At 43.5% G+C, this 26,105-nt stretch overlaps 1 protein-coding gene across 4 annotated transcripts in view; it reads right to left on the reverse strand.

Moving 5' to 3' along the window:
• The window catches only part of CTNND2 (catenin delta 2), a gene marked incomplete at both ends in the record, with an annotated part of 995,918 nt that overhangs the window by 12,936 nt on the left and 956,877 nt on the right, over window positions 1-26,105 (reverse strand). For all 4 annotated transcript variants that reach the window (XM_080715500.1, XM_080715499.1, XM_080715502.1 and 1 more), the window contains 2 exons: window positions 3,292-3,423; window positions 8,284-8,410. In XM_080715500.1, the coding sequence (XP_080571626.1) occupies window positions 3,292-3,423; window positions 8,284-8,410 (259 nt within the window). The remainder of the gene's footprint in view (window positions 1-3,291; window positions 3,424-8,283; window positions 8,411-26,105) is intronic.

Consider the following 26,105-nt stretch of genomic DNA (forward strand, 5'->3'; position numbering starts at 1 on the left):
CCACTGGAAGTTTGTTCCTAAACTGGCCCACTTATTTCTGTAATGGAGAGTGCATGGTTGAGACTAAACTACCTTTGCAGACACACGAAACAGAGGTCTCCATGGATACTGTGCTCTGGAACATCTGAGCTTAGTATGGACCCCCAAACATGCAATTTCCAAATGAATCAACATGTTGAAGATTAGAATGGTTTTAAAAGGTAAGATGCTGGCAAAACCCAGCATAAACCATTGAAGGAGAAGATATTTGGAAAGCTCAGATGAGAGGGTGGAATCTCCAGATAAATGAAAAAATCAGATGAGTAGCCAAGGGAGCACACAGCCCTGCCTTGAGGAGAGTTTCTGCACACTAGAGGCTCCTACGTGACAGGGGCTGTGAGAGAGAGCTGTCAAAGTCCTGCATGCCTGCATGGCCAACTGACTTTGGCTTTCCGAGGGCTCCTCTGTGACAGAGAAGTCTTTTGAAGGGACATCATCTAAATTAAAAAAAAATTAATCCATAAAAGGAGAGTAGAGGGAAGGTTGGGATAAAACTTAGAAAGTCTAAATTTTTGAGAGCTAAGTTCCACTGAGGAGCTGCTTCTATCTTTAAGCCTTCATGTCACATTTTTAAGATGAGTCTCCCATGGTTTTTTCCCAGGTAGAGAGCCTGTCCCCAGTGGATAATGGTAGAACATCGCTGATGTCTTAGAACCAAGAAAGACGGCAGCACTTCAGATATTTTCTAGCACACTGAACACTGTGCATCCTATGGATTTATTCTTAAAGGTGAAAATATTATCTTTCGATGTGGAGACCATAGGAAATTGGATTTTGCAAGTAAATGTTTGAATGATGGGCATTGCCAAAGGCTCCAGAGCAGAGGTGGACACACAACCCTTCTATGCTTGTATGAAATGTTGGCCCCCACCTGCATTGGCTGAGGACTTATTCATACCACTATTTATATAAAGGGACAAACACTATCACCAGCCTCACTACCATCACCAAGATGATGGCCTCATCACCAAAACCATCATTTGCACCAATATCATCACCACCACCCACCTCTACCCACCATCACCAGCCTCTCCAATGTTTCACTTCCACTATCCTCATTACCACTACACCACACCATCATCAAGGTCATCCTGCTACCACCAATAGCAACACCACCTCTACTTTCCTGATTACTACCACCGGCAGCATTTCTATTATATCAACTAGCTTTTATATTGCACATATTGGCTTAAGAGGAACTTGCCTATATAAACATATTCAATAAAGGTCTCAGGTTTTTCTAGGCTTGCTACATGATTGATAGTGTAATTTTGAATTGCATTTTTAAGTAAGCTAGAGCAAAGCTGTTTAGGCTTCTAAATAAGTTCAAAGAGTTACATAAATCTCAATATCAGAGTTGTTGAGATCCCTACCATTTCCGAGGAAGATTGCATATCAGAAGCATTAGATTTTGGGTTTTATTATGCGAGCAGGGCACAATAATGTACTGTTGGAACTATTTCATTGCAAACATGCTTACCTTAAAGAGTCTTCTGAATGACCCTATTGGGCCAGAGAGTTAAAGCACAACACTAACTTAAATGATAAAAATACCATCAATCTCATGATTATTCTTGTAACTTATCTCAATTTGTCACCCCAGACTCCTGCTGATGTGGCTACCTGGGGTAACAGTAATCACCAACTGAATCCTTCAGGTGAACTCGCTGCCTCTGCTAATTTAGCATAATCAGTATGAATTAGATTCTTCACTGAATATGTCCACTCTGGAGACTCGGTGTCCAGATTAATACTTTCATTTATGACTGGAGCAATATTATGTGGGGAGAATGAAAGAGAATAATAAAATATGGCCATGGAATGACTTCAGTTCTCCCACTCAAGGGACATTTCAGGAGCAGAGGTGTCACATTCTCTGGTAAGGTCTGTATATGGAGGCAGAAGTGAGTGGGGACGAAAAAACATCTGTTTATTATGCTTTTCTTCATGCAGCTGTGCAGAGTTTATATGGTAAACACTGCCACAGGGGTAAATACATTTGCTATTAGAAAAAATTTTTCTCAGCTATCCTGGGTTTGGAAGACATTTTAATAAATCATCCAATTTGTCTATTCTGCTTCCCTCAAGGTCTGTATGTAAATAATATCTGAGAACCATGTCCTGTGTTTTCAAGATTCCTCTGATAAGAGGGTCTCGGGATCTGTTTACAACTGTACCTTTTGCACCCCAGTTTTGCGAGTGATTTAAGCTGACCTTTTTCTCTTAAAGCCCTATTATTATTTCTCTTAATGCCCTATTATTTTCTCTTAAAGCCCTATTATTCCTGGACTACTTTCAAGGAGGGACTCATCTCCATGTCCATGTGGTAAAGAAGCATGTGGATCCCAGTAAAGCCTGATGACCCTGGAAGGTCTGTTTTTTAGTACCAGCCCTTCTACAGCAACATCCCTGAATCCTGCTTCTTGGAGGAGATGCCATGAGGTGGGAGGTATATGGAAACTCCAGAGAAGGCTGTGAATCCCATGAGGGGAACTATACAGATCGAAGGTGAGTTAAGATCAAACCTGGTTACTGTTTAGGATAGGCAAGGCATGCTGGGAGAGGTATTCAACAGACCCCAGGTGCACCACCAGTTTTGACCTTCTGAGAGAGGCTCAGATGATGAGAAAGGGGGGATGATGGATATAACAGACTGTGAAGGATGAAGGGCATAAAGGATCAATGCCCCCTACAGAAATTGCAGTCACCAGGTCTAATAAAGTGTTATAGAGTCTGCTATGGGAAGAGATTAGTATCATGACAAGAGGAGAAACTGTCTCAACAGGAGTTCCATGGGATTCGCTTAAGACTCTCCCTCTCCTCTGTTCCCATCACCCTTCCCTTCCCCTTTATCTCTAATGGGCGAAGCCTACCTCTCCTGCACCCACCATCTTGGAATCTCTTCCATTATGAGTTATGCTAATAAAGAAGAAAGCCATGTTAATTCCCTCCTCTAATTTGGGGGATATTCTGAGCTGGGCAAGTGAGAAGGAGACACCGATATGAAATGTGCACAGAGACCATTTCCTCTTAGTTCTTTTTCAGGACTAAGATGCTCATTTTTTAAAAATATAAATCTAGTTAAATCACTTCATTTCCAGTTCCTGGGAATCCTGGCTATCATGAACTCTAGTGACTCAGCAGCTACCCAGTCCTCCTGAGCTACAAAACACAGTCTGCAGCCAGAGAGCCCCGCTCTGCCCGTCCCAAGCAAGTCACCTGCCCCGAGGCAGAAGCTTGGGCTGCACTCACCTGTCATGGTGTCTTTCCTAGAAGTGTGTTCGCCTTTAGTTCCGTGGTAAGTGGCATTGCTGCCTGTGGACTCATAGTCTGTTTTCCTTTCTTTGAGGCTGATCATTTCCCGAGGTGAAGCTGGGGCACTTGCTAGATAAAGAAATGAGAAGGATGATCTTCCTCTTTCTCCATAGCATATAAACCTTTTTATTCAAACAGTTAAGATCATAAAAATACATATGGTCTTATGTCAATATGTATGTGTAGACTTAGAAATCCATGATCAGCCAGGATGTATATGGCAGTTTGAAGAGTGACATTGGTCTTGTTTTCTTCCTCTTTCCCTTCCTCCCTCCCTTCCTTTTTAAATAATGTGTGCTTCGGAGGATCTGTTGCAGCTTGAGTATCCCTAACCTGAAAATCCAAAATCCGAAACCTTTCAGCATTAACATGATGCCAAAGGTGGAAAATTCAACATCTGACTTCATGTGATGTGCTTCAGTCAAAACACACAAAATTAATTTTTTTGTGGTACCGGGGATTGAACCTGGAGCATTCTACCACTGAGCTATATCCTCAGCCCAATTTTTTTATTCTTTATTTCACTAAGTTGCAGAGGGCCTCAAAAATAGCTGAGGCCATCCGAGAACCCAGATCTTCCTATCTCAGCCTCCCAACTATTGGGATTACAAGTGTGCACCACCACACCCAGCTTCAAAATTAATTTAAGATATAATGTAAATTATCTTCAGGCTGAGTGCAGAAGAAACCAGTGTGGGCGTATAGGTATACACAGATATGTGTATATGAAACACAAATTAATTTCATGTTTTTAGACTTGGGTCTTATCTCCAAAATGTCTCATTATTTATCTGTAACTATTTCAAAAAATTAATAATCTAAAACACTCACTCTAGTCTTGAGCATTCTGAATAAGGGATACCCAACTTGTATTGATGTTGAAGATTTATTAAACATTGAGTTGTTCAGAAGATGCCCCCAAAGGGAGGCAGAGGAAACAACTGTTCACATAGGACAATTTGTGGGGCTGAAATACCCGAGCACGCCAAGCTGTTCTGCCACCGAACAGAGAGCGCCCCTCCTACTGGGGCATCCTTGCCCTGGGTCTCCAGGTGATCACCCCAACAATCTCTCCTATGCAACTTCTGTGTCAGCCACTTGCTGCCTCTTTCTCTTTCTTTCCCTCTCTCTCTTCTCTCTTCTCTCTCTCTCTCTCTCTCTCTCTCTCTCTCTTCTTTCTTTTGCGTTATTGGGGATGGAACTCAGGGGCATTCTACCTCTGAGCTACACCCCCAGCCCTGCTTTTTTATTCTTTATTTTGAAACAAGGTCTCACTAAGTTGCAGAAGGTCTCATTAACTAGCTGAGGCTGTCCACAAACTGTGATCCTCCTATCTCAGCCTCCCGATGCCGGGATTACAAGTGTGAGCCACCAAGCCTGGCTGCATCCTCATTTCTGAAGAGGTGGGTTATAATCTCCTGCTGGGGAAGTGCACGGTTTTCCAACAAACTGCTACCAGAAGCAGAGGAAAAGTTGACCTTGAAGGCAAAAACTTGAACCTAAAAAGAAGTTTATTTTTTCTAGGGAGAGGGAATGGATTGGTAGCAAGTCAACAATCCTGCCAGTGCAGAGGTGTGGGAAGAAGTGGGCAATAGCAGGGTGTTCTCGGGATGGGGGCATGGCCTGCACCCACCCATGGGCCATCCTGGGTTGTCTCCAGCTCGACAAGAGTTCAGCCATGGTGCTCTGTGTCAAAGCTTCTCCCAGCTTCCTGCACCCCAGGGTACTCTCCGTCATGTTTCTTAACTCAAAGACTCACCTGAGAATTGAGGGAAGTTTTGAGTCCACATTTTCAGTGGAGGGACCTCAGTATACACATACCTATAAACATACCTGCTATAAACATACCTGGTGATGATTAAGGCCAGGACTTCTTTGTGAACTCTGCTTTTTTTTTTTTTTTTTAGCACAAAGCTGCCTTTATGTAAAAATGATAAAATATCCAAACCCCAGCTCAACCCCAGTTTACCTTTTGGCATATCATTCACACTCTGTGCAGGGTGGGCCCACTTGTGTCCTGTTTCTGTCCATATGCTGCAGGTATAAGTCCCTGTGCTAGCCACAGCGGAGGCAGAGATGTGAACCAGAACACAAGTGCACTTCCCGAACCCGGGGAGCTCCCAGACACAGAAACAATGGATGTGTAAATAAACTAGAATGAGGGGCACAGGTGCTCGCCAGAAGTCACAGCCAAATGCTGGCGCAGTAAACCAAGGAAGTGTTTGCCCGGCATCCAATACCCTCAACCCATATCCCAAACCAGCTGAAATAAATTCAAGACTCATTACTCAGTTCCTGAAATCCTTCAAGATCTCCAATCCTGGTTGTGTATACTGCAGTTAATTACCTAGACTTGCTATGAAACACTTATGCTTGAGCCCCGCCCAGAACTACTTGGGCTGGGTATAAATCCAGTGGGCAGTAGGGAAGAAAACCACACCAGCTACAATGGCCGGCGGTACCCTCATTGCTTCTGCATACGCCTGGAATTGCAGTGATGTGACCTGCTGCTGCACCACCCTGCCACGCCATGAGCTTACATAGATGGAAGAGAAGATGCTCCAGCACTTTGACAGAGGAGGAGAGGCTGGCAGGGTGAGAAGACGGGACAAGCCTGGAGCACCAGCCATCTCTGCACCAGATGGGAGGTCTGGGGGACGTGCGGGGGACATTGCATTATATTAATACTTGGGGTTCTGGAGCTTAAGAGGGAACCCCTGCCAAAGCATCTGGGGCCCTAACAAGTCCCCTAACTTGGCTATACTTTGTCTACTTTTGCCCTTCTCAGAATATCAGCAGCTGGGGTCTTGCCCTCCTCCTCTACCTCTGACCCCTCTTCTCTCTCCTGCTCACCCTGCTCGGCCTGAAGCCCCCCATCCATGTCTGGTTTTCTCTCTTCACTTTTAGAAAAGTCCCTTTCGTGCCTGTGTGCCTTTGCTTCTGTGTCTTCCTGCATAGAGGCTGGTCTTTTAGGGGTTACTGCCATGCAAGCATGAAGGGACAATCTTTTGGAGCCTTTTGACCAAAGCGTTTAAAATTAGAGTCTAATACTGCACAGATGGTGGTGTTCATTAAACCACGTCAAGTGTGTAATTATCTCCTGAGACCTCACACGTGGCGCTGCTTTGAGTCTCCAGTAAATCAGGATTAAGCGCTGGGAAAAATCAAATCATGCAAACAAGTGTTTATTAGGTGTCCTGATGTGCCTGGCCTAAGAAATACCAAGGTGAGACACTCGCTGAATACCTGCAAGTCTCCATGCCTGCCTGCTTCCAGAGAGGGCTGCTTCTACATTCCAGCGCCACCTGATCTTTTATAGCATTTCCTCTTTCTAACATTGATTGGTTCACTGTAGTTGCTAGCAGAGCTTTTAAAAAGATGCACCCTCTCCAGATGCTCCCAGACTCAGCACGCATTATCTCTCCCAGTTTACCAGAATGGTGGTATGAGAATTCAAAGAGGCCACCTCCCCTGCTTCGTAGTCAGGAGGACATGTCCCCAATTCCAGGGTGGTTCCTGATTCTCATCTAGGGCTGGCCCAAATTTCCTAGGCAGCAACAGCACCTAAACAGGCAGGCTTTTGTGGAGCCGGAGAAGGGGGGTTTATTTCAGTCTAAAGCCCTCCATTCATTCCTGATTTTCTTCATTATCCTGACAGTAAAGTCTGCTGTAAAGTTTGACCACAATTGCCCTCAGGAGCTGGGAGGTCACTTTGTTTACCAGGCAGAGTTTAGTCCCAATGTCTCTGGGATACTGTTGTGGAAAATGTGATTTCCTTCGTGAGGGGAGGACAGGGAAGAGTTAGGAGAAAGTTGTCGTGAATAAAAGCCTAGATAGTTGAGCATGAGTGGGTGCTCAGATGTCTTTATCTATCCTTTGTTCTCTGGACAAAATCAAAATGCAGAAATAATCAAAAGAGAATTTTGAAAACTTACACTTTTCCGCCGTAAACAATAAAACCTACGGCACTTTCCTCACTACATGAGGTGCTGCTATTGTACTTTTCATCTTTCCCTCTAATCTTGGGCACCACTTAAAATGACTGCAGCACAGTGCAAAATAAGAGTGTTTTTACAAATAAATAAGATAACTAGGCCCAAAACTTAAGCAGCAGAAGTGTGACAAAACTAGAAAATTAAATGACATGACTTCAAATTACAGTTGTTTCTAAGAGTTTATCAGTGATTTGTAGGTAATAATAAAAAGCTGATTGGAGCGCTGGGCGTGGAGGCGCACGCTTGTAATCCCCGCGCTTGGGAGGCGGAGACAGGAGGATCGTGCTGGTTCGGAGCCAGCCACGCTGGCTTAAGAGACCCTGTTTCCAAATAAAAAAGTTAAAAAATAGGTCTGGGAGTGTAGCCCGTGGGAGTGTATCCTGGAGGTAAAAGGGCTTCCAGGAACCCCAGTACCACCAAAAAAAAAAAAAAAAGCTGATTGGATGTGAAATAATTATGAAACCCTCAATGACATATGCTAAATATATGTCACACCAAAGGAAGGAACAGCATGGTTTATTTTCCTTACTCTGTTATTTCAATGAAAATAAAGAAATCGTGGCTCAAATGTTTAGTTTCAAAAAACTGCCCATGGAAAGCCCTAATGTGCCAATTCTGGGCAGTTTAGCTCATTCTCTCTCCCCACTGAACACAGGTTCATGGTGGGGCATTTCTTGCATATTAAACCTGTGAGAGAGAAGAGGGGAAGAGGGAGAGAGAAGGAGGGAGGGAACGAGGGAGGGAGAGAGAGAGAGAGAGAGAGAAAGAGAGAGAGAGAGAGAGAGAGAAACAAGTGCTCTGACTCTGCTTGCAGAACGCGAGGTGACCAGCACAATAAAAAGTTTTCTTGCATATTTCTAGCCAAAGTTTGAATCAGGACAGCTCTCTGCTCCGGGGAAACCAAGGGCTAGGCTGGCCCTGGGCAGCCTCTTACCTGAGCGGTTGTTGGGAGACGCGCGCACAGGGGAGATGGAGGGCGTGCGGGAGGAGGAGTAGGGCCTTTGCCGATCTCTCTCGATGGTTGAAGATGAGGCTACAAAGTGATATTGTGACCATCCATCCTGCAAAAGACAGTGTGCTCTGATTACACCGGGAAGGCAGAGTGATTCTTCACCTCCTGACATTTTCAAGTTCCAAGCATTTGAATTTGCAAAACATTTCTATGAGATGTCAAAAGAAATTACAGAGCTCATGGCCACCCTCAAGGTTAACAGAAGACAAATGGGAATTAACACACACACCTCTGCCTCCTCCAGACAGCCTGGCTGGGAGCATCTGTTTTTACTGCTTGCTCTCTTTCTCCAATGTGGAATAAATGGCCTCTTTGCAAACTTGGTTTGGCCAGGGGCTTTTATTGAATGCAAATGCAATGCTCAGAAAGTCAGATGAACATGAAAATGACTATTCTTTGCTTACCTGGCTCTAGCCCTACCCAACTGCCTCCCCATCTTCTCAAAGTGTTTAGTCTTTTATTCTTGGGACCAATCTGTTAGCAATAATACCTTAACTATCTCAAGCCCTTAGCGAGCTGCTACCAAGTATCGGCTCTAGATGGCCACATTCTTTGGAGAGCCCCAAGGACCCCATTTTTCAATTTGGAGTATATCCACAATGCATTCTACCAGGCCTGCATTGGCCTTCCAATATCAAGCTAATATGGGAAAAGCACATATGCAATTTTTTAATTCTGAAAATTATATAAACACATACTGATCTTTTGTGAATTTATAAAGCATATAGAGAAATGACAAAGCGTAGAGAATAATAAAAAACAGCTGATGGTTCTGTCCTCCCGGCCCCAGAGAGCCCCTGGTAGCCTGGCACTACCGCCTTCCTGCCTTTCTTTTTAAATTCAATTATATTCCTATCAAAGCAATGCTTCAAACCACCCTGACAGTGTAACAAAGTAAAGCAAGCACCGACTCTGCTCCTGATTCTCAAAGACAACTGCTTCCAGCTCTTGTAGCTTCTCACTTGGAATAATGCTTAGACTTTTAAGGGAGTCAATGCTTAAAAAGAACCACTGACAATATTAACAGACGAAAATGAATGAAGAACCAAGTCCATACTCATTTCCATATCTGTGTTTCTTTGTTTATCTAATATTCATTATTCCTGTTCTGCTTGACTGGTAGGCTGAAGCCCAGATTAGAAGTACATTATTTTAAACAATACCACCTAGCACTAACTGGATACTTATTGGTAGCAGGATTTTCCCACAATTCCAAGAGCTGGATGCTAATAATACCTTTCTTCTAAAGAGAAGGAGCTTGAGCCTTTCAAAGTCAAGAGAGCACCCAAAGTCAAAAAGTAAGCAAGTTAATGACACTGATATTGGCTGCATGTGGTGGCATATGCCTGTAATGCCAGTACTTGGGAGGCTGACACAGGAGGATTACAGGTTCAAGGCCAGCCCCTGCAACTTACTGAGATCCTATTTCAAAACAAAATGTAAAATAGAGTTGGAGCACATCTTGGAGGTAGAATGACCCTGTTTTTGATGCCCAATAAAAAAAAATGTATGTTACTATTAATATTTGACATACTTATGAGTACTTGGGAGAGAAAATAAAGCAGTTAGGGAAGAGAGGCAGAAAGTGAGGAGTGTGGTCAGGGAAGTTCTCGGAGGAGTTAACATGTCCCATAGTAGGGATGTGGGCAGTGACTCAGAGCCAGCCAGACAGAGTGATGCTTTCAAGTCATGGGAAGAACAGGTGCAAAGGTGCTGGGCAGGAGTGGTTCAAGAGGCCCCTGGGACTGAGGGCAGTGAGCAAGGGGACTAGGAGGGCAAGCGCCTTCTGCATGCTGAGCGCAGCTTGGAGAGCATAGAAGAGTGGCAGCAATGCCACTGGAGACAGGGACAAGCCTCGCCGACTGGCTTGGGTACTGGTGGTAGAAGAAGATTTGTGTCTAGGATGGAGGATTTGCTGAGGACCTGGCTTTGAGGATAGGGTACAGAAATCAAGCCTAAGGCTTCTGGTCTAAGTCACAGGAGACCGAAGGTGCCAGTTACTGAGATTGAACAATGAGAGAGAAGCAGTTTAGGAGGGAAACCAAGACTACCTTGGGACATGTGCTAGAGATGAAAGAGGAGAGAGAAGGAAGCCAAACTGCAAATCCAGCTCTCAGGAGTAATGCCAGGGCTAGAGATAACACTTTGGAGTTCAGCATACAGACATTATTCAAAGTAAGAGATGGATGGAAGTCATGTGGGGGAATGCAAGTAAAAGAAACAGAAGACAGAGCTGAGTGAGCCCTGGACTGGAGAGGAAGAGTGTGAGCTAGGAGAAGGAGGTGGGTGTGATATGAGGCAAGACTAGGAGAACAGATACATAAAGACCAATTGAATCATAAGGAGGACCAAGCCCCTCATTGGTCCTCGAAAGACGGAAGCCACTGTGATGAAGCAGAAGGACTTTCGTGGGCCAGGTTGCAAATGCCTAGCTCAAGCAGGGTCCAAAGGTAATGTGGGCTAGTGAAGGAGAGCCAGGGAGTTCTGAGAGCTTTTGGCAAAATCTTCCTGTAAGGGGGAGCAAGAGAAATGGGGCCCGAAGAGAGTGTGGAGCCAGGAGGTGCTTTAATAGATCCCGGGGAAGATACTGCAGCATTTTGTGTGCTGTTGGGGATGACTCAACTTTTCTCATGGAGAAGAAAATTGGTGATGTGCGAGAGAGAAGGAAAGATCCCAGGAGGAAGCGGGGCCGACAGGAGTCAGTGAACAAAGGGGTCATTGGACACAGGACCGGGAGGAAGCCAGACGGGCTGTCCAGTCACAGACACAGTGAGGACATGCGGGATGTGAAGGCAGGAGGTGAGGACCATCTCTCCTCTTCTGTCATGTTTTATCAGGGACAGTGAGAAGTGAGATTATCTACTGAATGTAAGGATGGGTTGGAGTTTAGAGGACAGAAGAGGAGAGGGGAAGGGAAGAGAGAAAGAAGAAAAGTGTGGAGTGGTTCTGCAGGTATATGGGGAGCCAGGTGGCTGTGGTCAGGCAGTTGGGTGGCCAAGGTGGGTACCAGGGTGCTGGGACAGTACTTCAGGCACGTGGCAATGAATCTGAAGTGAGATTACCAATTGCCATGGTTGTATTCTTTTCTCCAGTCACATCCAGCTATTCTGAAGCAAGTAGCCCGGAGGACAGGGACAAGGGAAAGTCACTGCAGTCTACAACATCTACCCTGGGCAGAGAGGAGAATGAATGTGTGAAGGAGAATGGGGATCATCCAGTGAACTGGAGATTCTGCAAGGATCAGAGGCTGTCGGAAAGGGGGTACTTTACCATCGCTGGAATGTCCTTCTTGAGGGAGGAGAGAAGTGAAAGTTCTCCAAAGAGCAATGAAGGGTGAGGAGGGTACCTGCCCCACCTCCAGGGCTGGTGTCATGGGTGAGGGAGAGGAGGGGAAATGGAAGAGATGCTACTTGGGAGGGGATGTCCTCAGAATCACTGAGCATTAGAGCAAGATGTGAACAAAAGGGCGGATGATGGACACAGTATAATCCATGAGTTAAAGATGGGAAGGGAAGGCCGGGTGGGAGAAAGATGGACTATGCAGGTGGTCCCCTTGTGTTCTGGGCTGTTGAGGGATGATTCCAGGCAATGGGGGGTGGCCTGGTGGCTCAGGCAATTGGTGGGAAGGGGTAATGAAGAACCAGGAGTGTTAAGGTGGGAATGCCTCCTTAGGGGAAGGTGGCACCCTGTGGTGCCATGATTGCGGGCAGGGATCCTGGTTAGAGGAGAAAGTATCTCCACTGGAATTCCCTGGGTTTCTCATAGATCCCCTGAAGGGTGGCAGCAAGGACAGGGAGAAATAGTCTTACCAAAAGCAGGTGCAGCAGGTACAGGAAGGGAAATATTTCAAAACTGGATGTACTCAATGCTCATATATGAGAATGGTTAAAAAGTTATTTTTAAATATTTTTATTGTTGGACTGTAATTTTACACCATAGTGATGTTCAAAGCAATACAAACATCCCTGCATGTAGAACTTGGTGAGTTTCCCGCCTGGTCCCACTCTACTCCCTCCTGTACACAGTACTGAACACACTGAACTGGGGATTGATAACTTCACACATGAACGTTGCGTTTCTTGGACTGTTGCCTTCATTAACTCTCTCCTACATCCCGACCTCCCTTCCTCAACCTCCTTCCACTATTCTGCTGGTCTCTTTCCCCATTTACCTGAAGTCTCTTTTATTTTCTACTTTCTCTCTAGCTTGCAAGTAACAAGAGAAAACATTAAGCAAAAATCCTTTAAAATTTATCCGATTATTTTGGATTGAATGCATTGTTGACAGCAAATATCTGAAGTATGATCAAAGGAAAGCAGATCATTTTCTGTTTGTCTCACTTGCAATTCAGAAGGTACGTTTTGTAGTTCTAAGTTGTGGTTAGGATGCAACTTTAACCCAGACCTTATTTCCTCTGGTCATAAATAAGTGATGAGCTTCTTTATGTCATTAAAATAAGGCAAGGTAACTTACAACAGAAGCATTGGGTAATACTTGACATGTTCCAAGACCTAAGGAAAGGCATGAGTGTAGACTGGGCTTAACTTAGTGCAACCTCACTGGCTCACTCAGAATCTCATATGCAGGTAACTAAAGACCAGAGTTTTACAGCCATTCAGACTTCACTATGTTTGGGCTAGATTGTAACCACTTGAGTATTGCCATGTTGGGGAAGTGAATATAATTACAAAACTGCTTACAAATGATCTCTTAAAGACACACAGACACAAAGAAAGCTTTCCAATTCTTTATAATCTCCAGTCCTGAAAATGCCAACGTGTGACAGAAATGTGACCTTAGGGTAGCTTGTCCCTGGATGATGGGGTGAGCAGGTCCCTTGGGATGAAGAGAACAGAGTATACTAAGAGCTACCTGGGTCAGATCCCTTTATATATGGCAAGGTATCACATGCAAGTGGCACAGAAACCCTGCGTGGAGGTGGGGAAGACCTCAAGGAAAGGGGTGTGAGGAAACCCAATTAAGGGTATGTGTGTGTGTGTTTGTGTGTGTGTGTGTGTGTGTGTGTGTGTGAGTGTGTGTGTGTGTGTGTGTAGGACTGGGTTGGCACACAGGAGCATTCTAGCTCTGAGCTATGCCCCCAGCTCTATTTTTAATTATTTATTTCAAATGAAGGTCTTACTAAGTTGCAGAGGGCCTCACTAAGTAGCTGAACTACGATCCTCCTGTCTCATCCTCCCAAGTACTGAGGACTACAAGCATGTGCCACCATGCCGGGCCACAATTAAGGGTTTTGAGTAGTTTTATGAGCTACAGCTGGGAGCCCCAGGAAGAGGAGACAGAAGAGGTGACATGTTCCTCCTCCCGGTCATTCATTGATGCAGTAAAAGTTGCACTGGCGTTACTGTAGAACTTCAATATTGCTGCATTCAACAAGGCCTGGAGGGAACTTTATAGTTTTGGTTCTGATGGTACATGTTTCCAAATGTCATGGAAAACGGAAACCAGTATTTAAGTTAGATGCTAGAGAATGACATACAGCTTTGCCCAGAGTATAGATTAATCAATACTCATTACAAACATGGTTATGATGTATAATTAGTTACCTTGAAGTCAAATTTCAGGGCTCACCATGTCTTTTGTTATAGGAAATTTTGGGTCATTCAATTGAAAAAAAATGTTTTGTTTTCTAACTTAGAAAGGAAATGAAGATATATTTTCTTTGGGTAAGTTATTGCTAAGCCAGCATTCCTTCTATCTCACTAGCCACCTACATGTTTGTTATCTGGCCAGCTGGAAATCAACCTGCAACTTATTCTTTCACTCGGGAAAGCTTGAAAATGGTTTACATAAATATGCAGCCCTCAAACACATATCTTTTTGATCATTATTTGCGTCTGCGATCACTGCTTTTTCTTGTTAAAATTTTAACTCACTGTCAGCCAGAAAATTGTGTGTGTGTGTGTGTGTGTGTGTGTGTGTGTGTGAATTTTATTATAGTGGGTGCTTAACCATGGGTCTCCATTTGCACTATCACTCTGGCTAGTAGGGGTCAGATAAGAAAACCCAGGGAAGAAAACTGGAGAATGAAGAATAACCACAGTAACTAGGGAAGGACTGTTAATCCTCAATATTGATGATAAGGAACTTTTTTAATGTCTGCGGCTCGGCTGCCCTCTGGCAGAATAACCCACAAGTTGTGCCCTTCAGCTCAAGACCCAGCTAAGCTGTCCAAAATGTGATATGATATCTGTTCCTCAAATTGGTTTTTATTTTTTTAACACATTAAACTTAAAACTGGAGGCTGTTAAATTGTTCCAAGAAGATAGAGATGGAAATCTAAAGAGAAGAGGAGTTCAAAGTCAATGAACTTTAAATTGCTACCAGGAGTCATCTGATTTTCTTTAGCGTACCCTTTTCCTGCCCTTCTACCAGCTTCAGCCTCTGTGTGAACATTTCTGATGTATTGCTTTATGAAATTTATTATTTCCCCAAGCTAGGCTCTATCCCACCGCTTCCTGTTTTCAAGGGTTCAGAGTGCATGGGAACCAAGGTCATGACCTTCCCTGCAGCCTCAAAACCATTTGGTCTTGGTGATTCGTCTAGGTAATGGTCACTCTATTTAGTTCCTATAGAACTTAAGTATTTTGAAGTCCCCAAACTTGTAACTCTCCATTTAAAATCATGAACACCTAGTAAACATCTCCAAGCAGAACGTGATTACTAGAGAGACTTCGGCTAACAGAGTTTGGATGAGTGGCTTTCAAACTGAGCTGGATAACACATTTGCCCCACAGCCTCTTATTTTTGGAAATCACGCATCGTAATCAATTCAACTGTGCAAAGAATGAGCTGCTGTGTTTGTCAAGGCTCAAAACTGCTCTCAGAAATAGGTTCTTCTCACTCGATGTATTACCCTGGGGATCCTCACAGTTAGGTAGGCCTAGGTCTTTGCAAGGAATACGCTCCTCATTCCTAATATGCACGGTAAGTAAACTCTGCTTCAGCTCCTACCCATGAATTAAGAGTCCCGGGATTCATGAGCTTGGGGAGTTTTAAAAATAGTAACCCCTGGGCTGCACCCCTGGGGTTGTTTAAATTGTTCTGGGGAGAGGATTTTTGTACCTCACCTCACCTCCAGTTGTGGATGCTAGTGAATCATTATGATTGCACCCTACTGGCTTGGAGTTTCTTTGTATAGGTGGAGGATAGTGCTAATATGAACACACACACACACACACACACACACACACACACACACACACACACATTTTTAAAGTCCTAATTATTCAAAAGCCCTCAGTCTCCTACTTCACATCATTTGGGAATGTCAGATAAGGCATTCTCAGAGTTGACTTCCACAAGAACAAAAGTAGGTCACAACCTCGGGGCAGAATTGCTACACACATCAGCCCCAATCACTCTTCATTCCCAGCATTCTCTGATGATGTGATTCAGCTCCACATGTCTACACTGCCTTTTGGCAGGAAGTTTGGAGACCTAGATGGCACCTTCCCTTTTTTTTTTTTTTTAATCTGTTGAATCTTACCCGTTCTGCCCAATTCTATGCCCCGTGAACAGAATTGCAAGACAACACGTATTCATCAAATCGCTACAGTTAATTGCATACTGCGTGCCAGGGGTGGTGGCGCACGCTTGTAATCCCAGTACTTGGGAGGCTGAGACAGAAGGATCACGCAGGTTCAAAGCCAGCCTCAGCTACATAGTGAGGCTCTCAGCAACTTAGTAGATCCTGCTTTCAAAAAAAATATTAAAAAAATAGGTCTGGGGTATAGCTTGGAGGTAGAAGACCCCTGGGTTCCACCCCCAGGACCACAAAAATTAAAAATAAATGTGTACTGCTTCAAAGACTGGGAGAGCTTTTTTGAAAGCACTAACAAGGTGCTTTTACATCATATCACACTTTACAGATGGCTGCTCTCCTGTCTCCCCAGCTGCGAGGCAGGGACAGTGCCTTCTTTCTGTGTGTGTGTGTGTGTGTGTGTGTGTGTGTGTGTGTGTGTGTGTGTGGTTAATGGGGATCAAACAGGTGCATTCTACCTCTGAACTACACCCTCAGCTCCATTTTTTATTCTTTCTTTTTTTTTATTTTGGGTGGTACTGGGGTTCCTGGAAGCCCTTCTACCTCCGGGCTACACTCCCAGACCTATTTTTACATTTTTATTTGGAAACAGGGTCTCCTAAGCCAGCGCGCGCAGCTGGCTTCGAACCTGCGCGATCCTCCTGTCTCTGCCTCCCAAGCGCGGGGATTACAAGCGTGCGCCACCACGCCCGGCTTATTCTTTCTTTTGAAACAGTGTCTCACTAAGTTGCAGAGGCCTCACTAAATAGCTGAGGCTGGCCGCAAACCTGTGATCCTCCTGTCTCAGCCTCCCGAGTACTGGTGCCAGCCACCATGCCTGGTTGTTTCTGAAGCTCTGGTACTAAGTATAGCACTTTAAACACAGAGGAGCCTAATTAAGGCTAGTTGAATTCAATGATTTAAGATGATGATATTAATTATCATTATTGCAAAATGATTCCTACAAAATGAAATGCTAAGTATTCTTGCAAAATAATAATTTTGCCATAATCAATTAATTATTAATTAATCATTGCAAAATGAAATGCTAATTTTATAGATTTTTATAGCTAGCCTTGGCAGTTCTTTAGGTTTATTTTATTTTGAGTGAAGATGATCAGAACCGTATAGTTTTTTTTTTTTAATCAATTTTAGCTTAGCGCAACCTCATCGCAATCTTCTTCTGTGTTGCGATATCTGGCTTTTATGACAGACATGCAGCTGGGTCAAAGGAAGTGTTCATTTAGGTAAAATAGTATAAAAACAGGGTGGGCGATATCCTTCAGCTTGCCTGCTTCATTTTAAGTACTAATTTCTCTCAACTGCTCGTATTTCAGCATGAAGCAAATGAGTTTGCCTCCTCTTTACCCAATCTTGAAAATAACTTTGAAAGACCATCCTATCTGCACATCTGGCCCTGGACTGGTGCTGATTTCAAACATATCTCCCAGAGCCTGTGGCCCCACCCCTCTGTCTCTATTCATCTTGCTTCCTGCAGCTCAGAAAACACATTTTCTTGCCCACAGCGAGTCTCAGTTTTCCCCAAACACAAACTCCCAGGAGAAGCAGGGGAATAAGGACACGGAGAAAGAGCATTTCACACTTCCCATTAGATCTGCTCCATTTTCTTTCAGGGTTGGGCACAGCCACGCACACCTCCTGTCAGCACACACCCACTGGACTGAAGGGGCTGCTCCTAAAGTAGCCAGGGGAAAGTGACTGGTGGGAATGGTGGCAGCAGAGCCTCTTTCCTGAGAGCGTGGGGACCGCATCAACAAACCAGGTGGAAAGAGTGTCGCGTGTTGGGATGGAAGCCACGTGTGTTGAATTGGGTAGAGATTCCCACCTGAGCTGACAGCCAATGACCATCCTGTCACTACCAGACGGGCCACTGAGTGCACCCCACCCTGCTGAATCAGAGCAGGGATGGCGAGGGAAGCTGCCTGATAGGAGAGAGAAGCAGGGCGAGGGCAGGCAGTGGCTTCATCTACAAAGCAGCTGGTGAGAAAGAGCCAGTATCCCAAGGGATGCTAACATGAAGGTTTGGGGACTTGAGAATCAGTGACCGTACACAAAATCCTCATTAAAGACAGGGGATTTAACAGGGAATGGGGTTTTAAGTTACTTATTCTGAGGCCTCTGATTTCTGCTTCTGGAAGATGTGTTTAGAACCCAGCTGAGTAGGAGGGAAGGTGACATGGGTACTGCCACCGCCCAGGAAGTCAACTGTTGATATTCGTAATTACAATTTCATTTCCAAAATGAGTTCTGGTGGGTTTATCTTCTGTTCTTAGGAATTAGACTCAATACCTCTATTCTGATGACAAGGAACTCTTATGGATTATATAAGGTCTCCTGGAAAAAGCTCATGTATTGGCAATGCAAAAATGTTCAGAGGGGAGATAACTGAATAGCGAGGGCTCTAATCTCATCACTGGGTAAGAGCCATTGATGGACTAATACTTTTCTTGGATCTATTGGCTGGGTGGTAATACAGGCTCGTAGGGTGTTGCTGGAGGAGCCAGGCCACTAGGGATGTGGTCTTGGGGACTACATATATCCAGAGGCTCCTCCTCTGTCTCTCTGCTTCTGTACTTCATGTTCTGAGAGAGAAAAGATTCTCTACACACTTGTCACCTCCATCACCATTTATGCTCTGGAGCCAGCCCTGTGGACCGGAACGCTGAAACCCTGACCCAGTTAAACCTTTCCTCCTCTAAGTTGTGCTTGTCAGGTATTGTCATCACAGCGATGGGATATCTGACGGAAGCAGAATGTCTCTGGCTCAGACACAAGCTTGAGTAACTTTGACAATAAACAATAGCTGTTTATTTTGACTGGGGATATTAATTAAAACCTAACATAAATAATAGGGCACTGTTGTCTCGGTTGTGGTTACAGGCCTTGTTCAACCCAAAGTTTAAACAGCTCTGGAATTTCCTCCATTTTGTAAGATTTAGCTGGCCTCAAAACAAGGATTTCTCAGTGGGCATACACAAACTATTTGGTGCTAAAGTAACAAACACAAGTTTTTCCCCTTAGCTGTTCTTGAAGGCTCTACAGCCCATAAAGCCTGTCAATTCTAATTTTCTTTGAGTGACTTGAGATATAAAGAAAAGTATAGTGAAAACCCGTTGGGCTTTTAGCAACCCCAGCTCATCCACTTAGCACTCATACCTCGTCACTTACATTCACAAACAAGGCTTCTTCTTGAGGGACCTATTTTTCAAATGCAAGTTAAAACATAAATTTTTGCTACTCTCTGTAAAAGGTAACTAGCTAAGACATTTTGCTTACATGTGAAAAATACATTGTCCAAAATTGTACAGGTTTTCCAGTTATTTGGGGAATGAGTAATGGGGTTGACCCCAGAGGCATTCTATCTCCAAGCTATACTCACAGACCTTTCTTTTTTTTTCATTTTCTCATTGCTTGTTTTGAAACAGGGTTTCTCTAGGTTACTGAGAGTCTCAGTAAATTGCTGAGGCTGGTCTTGAACCTGTGATTCTCCTGCCTCAGCTTGTCTAAGTACTGGAATTAGAGTTGTGCTCCTCCATGCCCTACTTCCTGTCATTTCTAAGTGGAATGAGCATATTGCTGGAATCACACTAAGCAGAGAAAGAAAATATTACCAGTTAGTGTAGTCATCATCTGCCTTCTTTACTTACTTCAATAAAAAGTATTAAATGGATAAAATGGACCCATGTACAGTCCAGGTAATTGAAGACCCAAGTTTTGCATGCCATTGAAAGCTTTAGCTCCTATTTGCTATAATAAAAGAAAATTCCATCTATTTGTAAGGTAAACTGCTAAAGATTCATTTAAGCTAATTTCATCAACAATTCAACAAACCATTAGAGTTAAATATTTAAACTAAATTTTAAGTGGCAAAAGGGAGTATTTGTAGTTTAATGCAGAAATAAATACTACCTGACATACCAGTTGCTTTTGCGATTAGCTGCAGTTCTGTTGCTTCTAATGGAATTTAATTAACTTGATTTGGATACTTAAAGGCACAGTATACATATATATATATATATATATATATATATATATATATATATATGTGTGTGTGTGTGTGTGTGTGTGTGTGTGTGTGTAGAAGGATCTTCACAGCACCATCTTTTAAAAGCAAATATTGTGTGAGACCATTTTATGAATGCAATTTAATTCAATTGCCTAATTCTAAAGAACCCATATCACCAAGAAGATTTGACAACCTGGAAAGAAATGTCTATAATTTAGCTGAGGAAAGTAATGCCATTGTTAACTGCCAGGATTTAACTGGTTCCAACAGAATGTGGAGGAAGACAGAAAGACTGAAAGAAGACCAAGTCAGTCCACTCACTTCCCTGCGTCATCCTGGAAGCCTTAACTCAAAGATCTGACTTGGATGGTTTTTATGCACTTTTTGTTCCAACTGCAAAGTTAAATTTGGGAAGAAACTGAAGGACATTCAGCCTTCAGCTTGACAAACCCAAATGTCTGGCTTTTCGTACTCACATCACTTTGACACTGGAAAAGTTAGGTCATTTTCATATATGCTCCTAAGTGGTTGGTATATTCAAAGCTCTCCCCGAGTCCTGAATCTGAGGTCTCTGTAACCAATGTAACTGCACAAAGGTCCACACAGTGGAAACAGAAGCAGACATCGACTGTGCCCCCTGATACGCCTACTCCCTGTGATGCCTGCACTCGTGTTTTTATTCAACAAATAGTAGGACTGAGCACTTCACTAGTGGGACTAGGGAAAGAGCCAGGCATAGCTCCTGAGAACTAGAAGAGGGATGGGCACTTCAAAATGGTCCCAGAGAGGCTGGGTGTGGTGGCGCACGCTTGTAATCCTTGTGCTTGGGAGGCTGAGACAAGAGGATCACACAGGTTCGAAGTCAGCCTCAGCTACTTAGTGAGGCTCTCAGCAACTTAGTGAGACCCTGTTTCCAAATAAAATATAAAGAAAATAGGTCTGGGAATATAGCCTGGAGGTAGAAAGCCCCTGGGTTCTACCCCCAGTACCCCCCAACACACACACACACAAAAGGTCTCAGAGATAGTCATTGACAATAAGAGCCTTGAAGGACAAGTCCAAGTTATTATAAGGGCTTATTATTAGCCTTAAAAGGTTGGAGAGAGTTGGTGGGAGGGGGCTTCCTAAAGGAAGTAATAGCTAAATCAGGACTGAATTATCCAGCTTGGAAGGGAGGCTGGGGCACTGATCTGTGTGTGGGCAATGCAAAAGTCCTGGGGTGAGCACAGCTTTGTGCCCATGGAGGAGGAGTGAGGAGCAAGGCCAGGGAGGTTGAAGAAAGTTGGTGAGGGGAGGATGGGAGGAGATGATCCTAGAGAGGTGGGTGGAGCTTCGTCCAGAGACAAACTAGATGCTACTGAAGAGTTTTAATCAGGAGACTGCCAAAGGTAGATTTGGATTTTCAGATGTTTACTCTGAATGTTTAATGGAAAATAGATGGGAGATGGAGGTAAAGCTGGCTCAATAAAACCAAGGAGGCCGAAATGCTCCAGGACCATGGACAGTGGAAGCAAAGCCACGGGAGAAGAACCCACCATGGGCTCTCTCAAGAAAGAGGAGCAGTTAAGGTGACCTGTCTCAGGGAATGGAAAGGGGGACGATGGAAACTCTTTAGATCACATGATGTACTTAAACAAATATATCAAAGTCAATCACTAAATCAAGCGTGGGAACAAGGGAGGGGGAGGGAATGGGACGGAGATTGGATAAAGGCTAATTGGGTAATGTGTGCATGTATATCTCCACAAGTTTTTTATTCCATTAAGATGTTTGACTACAATGCACCAATAAAAATATATTAAAAAAGAACATGCTTTTGTCTCTACCATCTCGTATCTCATTAAGATGTATGACTACAATGCACCAATAAAAAATTTTAAAAACGACCGTGCTTTTAAGCTGGGCTTGGTGGCTCACACTTGTAATCCCAGCATTCTGGAGGCTGAGACAGGAGGATCACGGTTGGCGGCCACACTCAGCTACTTAGTGAGGTCCTTTGCAACTCAGTGAGACTCTGTTTTAAAATAAAGAATATAAATAAGGTTGGGGGTGTAGCTAGAATGCCCCTGGGTCCCATCTGCAGTACCAAAAAAAGAAAAGAAGGTGCTTTTATAAAACCTGCACACAGAGTCATAGAACCATGGACAACTTGCAGATGACTAATATGGTACGGTGACACATGTCAATGTGATCCTCAACATCGCCTGTTTTGCCTGAGACCCTAAAGCACAGGACAATAGATAATCCAATACCACACATTCTCAAAGAAAAACACTAGAATATCCATTAAGAATTGCAAAGTGGTTAACTAAACAGGATTCTGTGGTATTAGCATGTGACCCACCTCCACATTATAAAAGGTTTAGCTTATGAATTTAGGTTATGAAAAGTTTTTGGTTATGAATTCTCTAGCAGATGGAAGCCATAGCCAGTGGCTGGGTATTCCTCATCCTCTCTCTGTGGGTAGGCAAGAAGAATGCATATAAACTAATATTAAACTTAATGGAATTTTCTAGTTCCAAACTCATTCTGCCTTTTTTCTCTAGAATATTTGTGCAGGATTTTTTAATTTATTTTTTGGTACTGGGGATTGAACCCCAGAGCATTCTATCTTCAAGTTATACCCTCAGCCCTTTTAAAATTTTGAAACAGTCTCACTAGATTACTGAAAGTCTTGCTATTTCACTTTTTTTAAAAAAATTTGAAACAGGGTCTCGCTAGGATTCTAGGTGTCTTGTTATGTTTCTGATACTGGTCACAAACCTGCGATTCTCCTATCTCAGCCTCCCAAGTACTGAGATTACAGGTGTGGGCTTTGTGTAGGTATTGAAATAAAATGTTAAGGGTGAGTCTTTATAATAGAGTCAAAGTCTAGAGGAAATGTTTAATTTTCACACAACTCTGTGGCTTTCCTCTGACTTGGGGACCTGTCCCAGCAATAGCTATAACTTAGTCACTTCTTGTTTAGTAACTGTCATGTACATCGATTTCTACTTCTGCACAATTGATTTTTGCTTCTGTTCCCATCTGTGCCTTTGTTTTTGGACAGATATCATATGATGAGTGTCTGAGAATTGTCTCTGAGAGGTCAGGAGACCAACTGAAGAAAACCTTTGTCGACACAAACATCAAGCCAGTGCCTAGATTTATGGAAGACAAAGTGCCATTGCTGAGATTAGCCTCAGCCTCTTCATTTTCTACCCTAACTTGACATCAAGTGGTTTGGAAAAGAAAACATTTGAGGAGCTACAGTTGTGAGGCTTGAGGACTTCAGCCTTGGGGTTGTTTTAGAATCTGGTTCCTATTTTCTTCCAATCATCTCTTGGGGAAGAATTTTCCAGTACCACTGAAAGATTAATAATTTTTTGGTGAGTAAGTTCCTTGATAAAATGACAGCTCTGCATTTAGTAGTTTAATTTACTTCTATAGAGGATGTACTGCTTTTCCATGACTATCTTAGATACCCAGGAAGTAAAATCTATTAGTTCTCAAAATGGTAACATACTGAAGGAAGTGTTTAAGTATTTTATTTTGGTCTTTTTACTGCAAAGCTTAGAATCAAATTTTTGAACTTTAACCAGAATGTGTTTTTCCTTGACAAGGTTTCAACATAGATTTCTAATTCTCATCAGAACCCAGTATCATTCTTTAAATGTCGAGCAGATGAAGGTGGGAAGGCGATGCTCCACTTTAGCCCATAACTGGCTTTCAAGGATCGGGATTCCTGGCTCATCTCTGTACAGTGGTTAGTGGAAGACCACACCAGAGCTGTTCCCTCTTTCACCCACTATGGTTTGCACATGGAGGGAATCTGTAGGCATTCCCTTACCTATCCAGATTACTTATCGATTTCTTGTTTTGTCAGTGCAATGACAGAGAGAGTCAATGAATTGAATACAAGGGCAGGAAGAAAATCGAGCCCTGTGTGTGAGACGGGCTGTGAAGGGCATGACTCCACTCCCATCAAAGCTCATTATGCACTTGCTGAATGGAACGTGCAACCTGAGAGCCAGCCTGTCTTCCCTGACAATAAAGGGAAGGATAACATCTAAAGAGGAGCTTTATGTTTTGTTTCTCCCATCAAAATTGCAACAGCAAATATGATATTGCCATTCAGAGAAACATGACCGTACTCAGTTTCCTGCACAGGCTGTTTGGCATTTGTGGAGACAAGAGCTCATTGTGCACGGCGCCCAAGTAACGCTAACCAGGAAGGGGCACCTAAAAATGTCAGGCCATCTTATTTCTAACCCCACTGATCGTCAGCAAGAGTTTAATTCTGATGTTTGATGGGTCTTTGATTTGGCCCCTGTGTTTGTGAGCTAAGGATTTTAATACTCATAGAGAGAGACTGAGTAGAAACTGTTCTTAAAGCACTGGGATTTCTTAGAACAAATGAGCCCGGGTATCATAACCTTAAATGCTAAAAGAATCCTCTACCACCTGGAAGCAGGGATGTCCCTTCCATGGTAACGTTTCAGGGACAATTTTAAGGAGATAGCATGTTTTCTAAGGAAGCAGCTCATGTAGAAGTAAGCAGTGGAAGAGAAAAGGTGGTATTCCCTAATTTCCACTTGCCCTCTCAGCATCCACTCCTCAGATGCACTTTTACTGTGGATATCTGAGGCTTCTATGTCTTCCCCTCAATCTCAGAAGGACCAGTCTGTGTCCCAGAAGGCAGAGCAGAGTCCATTTGTGTCTGAAACCCCATCATCACCCTGTAAACTGGATACCCTGAGAAGGTCCTCATTACGTCGTACAGGATCACCTGGGAGGGCTTGGGTTGGTATGATGTCTCTTCTCAAAGCTTGCCAGGGCTGCCTGGTGCTCACAAATCTCTGGGGAGGCAGAATGGCCCCACCAGCTGGGACGCATTGAGACTCCAAGACTGGACTATGGGTGTCCAGGTGGAGGCTGGGGCAAGAGGAAGCCGCTGTGCTGAGCTCCCATGTTCACCAGGGCTTAGGGATGAGCTACGCACCAGGACGATGTCATGGGAGGTGACAGCTGGCTCCTGGCTGACAGCCAGCCTAGGGGCCAACTCCAACGAGGCAGGAGTGAGTCACTGGCCAGCGAAATACGCAGGGATTCTGGCTGTGATTCTTTAAGAGGTCACTTTGCCCCAATGTGGGAGAAAATATGAAGCTCTTGTTTAACAAGAGCTTTGATAATTAAAAATTAATTTAGCTCTATTTTACTGGAATAAAGGAAAATTTGTATCAAAAGCCTAAAATCCATGTGCTAAATCACATTCAAATCTGATATCAGACTTAACTGTAAAAACACAGAAGATTGTTAGACCAGTAAAAATACCCCGCATGAGATCTGTCACCAGTTGGATGCCATCATACATCGGTCCACATGCACGGAACATACAACACCAAGAGTGAACCTTAGGAAAACTCTGGATTTCACGTGATTGTGACATGTCAATGTAGCTTCATCAGTTATATGAATACATCATCCTGGTGGGGGATGTTGCTAGTGAGGGAGACTGTGAATGTGGATGCAAAGGCATATGAGAAATTGCTATACCTTCCTCTTAATTTTACTGAATCCTAAAACTGCTCCAAAGTTATACTTTTTAAAAACACCTAAGAGGAAACAGAAAATTCTCTAAAATAACAACGCAATCTGAGTCAAGCTTACATCTTCAGTGACTGCTATGTAAATAACACTTTGAAAGCAAAATGGGCCGTGTAAAACCAAAGCCTGCACTGAATTTGTGTTCAGAAGGTCCACTAAATTGCTTGTGGACCTAACGCCTCATGAAGACCACTAAAAAAGCCATCCACATTGGTTGAGGATGAGATCAACTTTAATTTTCCATGCCATTAAGCTGAGAGTTGAATCTTTACAGATACTGGTATCCAAGAAAGAATTTCAAATTTGGGGAACCAGAATAATTGAAGTAGTGGAGATAGGCTAAGAACTATGATTTTCAAAAAGTTAAAAGCATCTACTTCATTTTTTCTAGGGACATAGAAATGGTTTGCCTATTTCATTTATTGCATTTCTCCCAACCAAGTACTAACCAAGCCCGACCCTGCTTAGCATCCGGGATCAGACGAGATGGGGCGCTTTCGGGTGGTATGTTTTCTAGCACGTATGCATGAAGTCTCTTTTAGGCATCATGTCTTAACTTTTACTTATACACATTTGTTATATTCCTTAATT

Source organism: Muscardinus avellanarius, assembly GCF_963383645.1.
Source record: "Muscardinus avellanarius genome assembly, chromosome: 1".
Taxonomy (NCBI): domain Eukaryota; kingdom Metazoa; phylum Chordata; class Mammalia; order Rodentia; family Gliridae; genus Muscardinus; species Muscardinus avellanarius.